Source organism: Genypterus blacodes, unplaced genomic scaffold, assembly GCF_046128005.1.
Source record: "Genypterus blacodes isolate CSIRO-AG114 ecotype Tasmania unplaced genomic scaffold, CSIRO-AGI_Gbla_v1 ptg000675l_1, whole genome shotgun sequence".
Lineage (NCBI taxonomy): Eukaryota > Metazoa > Chordata > Actinopteri > Ophidiiformes > Ophidiidae > Genypterus > Genypterus blacodes.
In genome coordinates this window covers 5,001-10,000 of record NW_027467368.1, presented here as the reverse complement: position 1 = coordinate 10,000, position 5,000 = coordinate 5,001, and the positions used below count along the sequence as shown (strand labels likewise).

The window sequence follows — 5,000 nt, the reverse complement described above, 5'->3', positions numbered from 1 at the left end:
CCTCCCTCTGTCCTCTCTCCTCTCTCCTCTCTCCTCTCTCCTCTCCCAGCCTGCTGTATTTATTACAGCAGGCAGGAAGATAACGCTCGGCTCCTGACCTTCCACCGTTTCTTCATCTTCTGACGTTTCTAATAAATGTTTTATCCTGTTTACGCTCTCTGGGTGATGAATGTGGCGACTGTGTTGTCTTCTTCCTACAAACTTTCTGCTCCATTCCAGCTGCATTGAGTCATTTAGCTTCACTCACATGTTGAGAAGAAGAAATCCACAGGAATGCTTCAGTACTGATGCTTGTTGCTTCACAGTGAAGCATCTTCCCCTGCTTCACTTACACACTTACACACTTACACACTTACACACTTACACACCACATGATGGATCTCTCTCTCTTCAGTGTGAACAAAGCGAACGAGAGCATTTAGATGTTTCTGTATTTTAAACTGGTACAACACAGAAGCGGTGGATCTCTGAAGGCCTCAGCTGTGTTGCCGTGTGTAGATGGGCGTGTGATTCCTGATCCCTCTCTCTCTCCCGGCGTGACTCACAGGTGCGACCATAGCTGCTACGAGTGTTCGGGTCCTGGCGAGAGGAACTGCAGCAGCTGCATCAGTGGCTACAACCTGGAGGCAGGAGCCTGCGTGGTCAGCACCATCTGCAAAGATGGTGAGTCCTCAGCTTTCTTCTGTCTCCGTGTTTGTCCTGACGTGTTGGTTTGTCACGCGTGTTCTGAAGGCCCCGCTGTGCTTCACACAGGCCCAGACGGCTCAAAGAGCTCGGGCCGCTGTGATTGGCCGTTTCATAAACTAAACCCCGCCCCCCCTCCTCAGGCAGGGCGGGGCACAAACTGAATTCTCGGAGGGGTTTGCCGATCCGTCCTTATTCCTTTCTCGGGCTCTTGAAGCACAGCGGGGCCTCGAGTCCACAGAAGAAGAAATAATGGATCCAGGAGCTGAAGGGTTAAAGGCCGAGAACACAAAGTGTTTCCCTGCACTTCTGTGTTCCAGCTGATCAGAGCTGTACTGGTTAATCACAGAGCCTGAAGCCTCACGGTTTCAGTCTCTGCACACTGAGTCTGCAGGAGTCAAAGCCACTGAACAGAGAGCGGCTCTGCTGCTCACCTGTGGCTCTGAGTCACAGCATCAAGCTGCTGCTGCTTACTAACCAAGTCTCTTATTAGGGTTTAACACACACACACACACACACACACACACTAACTCATGCTCATGCCTGTTTCTATTTCAGTATAAATATATAATATAGTTTATTTTTAAAGTGGTTTCCTTTGTTTTCTGCACACGGAGCAAAATGTTCACTTCCATCTTTCACTGCCGTCTCTGTGACTCTCTGCTTCTTCCTCCTCAGTGAAGGAGTCTTTACCTGCTCTCTGCACGCTCACACACACTGCATGCTCACACACAATGCATACTCACACACACTGCATGCTCACACACACTCTGCATGCTCACACACACTCTCTGCACGCTCACACACACTCTCTGCATGCTCACACACACTCTCTGCATGCTCACACACACTCTGTTGGCGGCCTGATGGCTCACTTTGAGCTGAGCTCCTCCCTCAGCCTGTGATTTCTTAAATGTGTGACCTTCCTCATGATGATGATGACGATGATGATGATGACAGCTTTGTTTCAAGTGCACCTTCAGTCCGTCTCTAGACAATGTAACCATGGTAACTCTTTCTTTGAGTGACAGACGGACTGAAGGTCCACTTTCAGATCTCTGAGATACAAAATGAGAAATCTGTGAATTTTTGAAATCATTCGTTTTGCTAATTGTGTGACGTTTGTTTGTTCTCTCTCTCTCTCTCTCCTTGTCTCTCTCTCTCTCTCGTCGTTCCCTTCCTCCTGACATGGATCCAATCACTCCACTGGACCACAATCACTTTCCACCTCGATGAACTTCACCTGATTGGATCATAAAACTCTGCCTGTCACCTGAATCCTCTCCTGACCAATCACACGCCGCTCTGCCATTCACCCACCTGTGTGTGTGTGTGTGTGTGTCCCTCTCCCTCTCTCTCTCCTCCTCCTCCTCCTCCCTCTCTCCTCCTGTATCTCTTCTTCCTGCTCTGTGGAAAGCAAATGAAGAATCTTGGGCTGAAGGCAGTTTCTGCGTGCTCGTTAAAAAGAACAATCTTTGCCAGAGGAAAGTGCTGCAGCAGCTGTGCTGCAGAACGTGCTCGCAAAAGGGCTGACGGGGGTCCTCGCCGGGCGTGAAGGGAGTGTGTGGGGAGGGGGGACGTGGGGGCACAGGGGGCACCCCTCCTTCTCTCCTCCTCCTCTAACCCCCCTGCCAACTCATTCACATAATTTATAAGAGAATCTGTGCCTCTTTAAAGGACTGCATCGAGGTGCGATGACAGGACTACAACAAACCTACCTTTTTACTGTACTGGGACACACACACACACACACACACACACGCACACACACACACACACACACACACACACACACACAGGTCAGGGTGTCACATGACTGGGACTTACTTCATGAACAAACGAGCAAATGAAAACAAAAACAAACAAATCCAAGTGTCGGTATTTTGTGACCAAAGCATCGATGCCAAAACGATTGAACCTTCTTCCTGTTGTTGCCGGTTTAGGCTCGTAGCTCAGAGCAGCGGCCGCTCAGCCTGTGAAGCTCTCTTTACGTCTGTGTGCATTTAGATTCTGGCTCCTCTTCCTCCTCTTTCCATCCTTTAACAAAGAGCAGATGGAAGCTGAACATGCAGCGGGAGGCTCTGCTGTGTCTGCCTGTAAATATACAACCAGCTCCTTCAGTAATGTGAAAGTCATGTCTGTCTGGGCCGCACACACACACACACACACACACACACACACACACACACGGGTATAAACACACAGGTCATGAAGACGCGCACACACACACATACACACACACACACACTCACACGTAAACACAAACTCACACAGAAATCTGCCACCACTTGAAGTTCCAGCCTTTATGTCTCACTTCATCTTCATCACAGAGCAGAATCACCTCATTACATGTCTGCCTTTATTTAAAAGCACAGCTCTGCCCTCTGACAGGAGTGTGTGTGTGTGTGTGTGTGTGTGTGCGTTTGTCTTTACTGGTGCGGTGTGTGTGAGTGTGTGTGTGTAAGGGAAGGCCATTAACCCTTGACGTAAGCCCAGACAGCATTGATTCATTCCAGAGGAACAACACGAGCAGTAGATAATAATGGTTCCTCCCAGAGCGTCCTGTGCAGAGGGGAGCTGCTCTAGCGGCTCTGTGGTACCGGGATGCACTGACGATGCAAAGCCCCGACACCAAACATACCAAGCTCCGTCATTACTGAACTATTATATTCGTCTTTGTTAGAGGGATGAGAATTATTGTAAACAAAGTCGGCGTTGCTTTGATTTCTCGTGTAAATCTTGAAAAAAAAGGGACTTTTTGTAATTCTGACACGACGTCTTCGCCTCACTCAGAGCCGTGATGATACACAGCTCTGTGCCGGTGCATCCCTGTATGTTACTGTCCTCAGATAAACTAGGATATTAGGAGTATTTACTCTGCATCATTCCATTATAAAGGCTAAACGTATGATCAACATGGAGGTCAATGACGGGCACAGAGACTCTTCTGTCCCTAACGCGTCTCATCTGCAGGTGAACAGGGCTCTGACAGACAGACAGACAGGCAGGCAGACGCCGTGCCGCAGGGGCCGTCGCTCGCCACCCGTGGGTTTTAGGTCCCAATTCCAATATCCAAACACACTTTTGTCAGGAGTTTGTTATAAAAGCCTGACTGATAAAAAATGGGAAAAACAAAATTCAACAAAGCCAATCGGCGTCCCCCGTCTACCTTTTAATTACTCTAAGTGAACGTGAGCCGCCGTCGGGCTGTGTTTGGATCGTGTCCCTGCTGTTAGATGAGAGCCGCGGCCCCAGACAGGCTTCGCTCCGTCTGCCCCTCGGGGTCCCGACGCCTCAGACAGATGCTTCTTTTTCTTTTTTTGGTGGTGCTGATTTCTAGTAAAGAACAGCTAAATAATGTTTAAAATACTATTTGTGTGGGTATTTACATCCGCAGCTTGAGCAACTTCAGTATTAGATGAATTGTTGTACTGTCGACTGGTTCTGGTTCTTGATGATTTGTAATAAAGATTGATGATGAATCCCCTGTTCTGCTTAACAAACACTTATTATTGATCCTGTTCAAGAGGACTGGGACTGACTTTAGACTGTGTGGTAGGAGGCACACACACACACACACACACACACACACACACACACATTCACTCATAACACACACATGAACTCACTCACACACACACACACATTTACTAACACACACACACACACACACACACTTACTCATACATGCACACACACACATTTACTCATACACGCACACACACACACACACACACATACACATATTGACTCACACACACACACACACACACACACACACACATTTACTAACACACACACACACACACACACATTTACTCATACACGCACACACACACATTCACACACACATTTACTCATACACGCGCACACACACACATTCACTCATAACACACACATGAACTCACTCACACACACACACACTTTTACTAACACACACACACACACACACACATTTACTCATACATGCACACACACACATTCACACACACATTTACTCATACACGCACACACACACACACATTGACTCATACACGCGCACACACACACACACACACACATTGACTCACACACACACACACACACACATTTACTAACACACACACACACACACATTTACTCATACATGCACACACACACACACATTTACTCATACACGCACACACACACACACACACACACATTGACTCACACACACACACACACACATTTACTAACACACACACACACATTTACTCATACACGCACACACACACACACACACACATTCACTCACACACACACAAACAAACACACACACACACACATTCACTCAC

At 47.8% G+C, this 5,000-nt stretch overlaps 1 protein-coding gene across 1 annotated transcript in view; it reads left to right on the top strand.

Annotated features, from left to right (window-relative positions):
* Positions 1-4,168, top strand: part of LOC142990705 (proprotein convertase subtilisin/kexin type 5-like) — a gene marked incomplete at its 5' end in the record, with an annotated part of 30,326 nt that extends 26,158 nt beyond the window's left edge. Inside the window, 2 exon segments of the mRNA XM_076140565.1 lie at positions 548-663; positions 2,102-4,168. Of these exon segments, the coding sequence (XP_075996680.1) occupies positions 548-663; positions 2,102-2,217 (232 nt within the window).
* Positions 4,169-5,000: the final 832 nt, after the last annotated feature.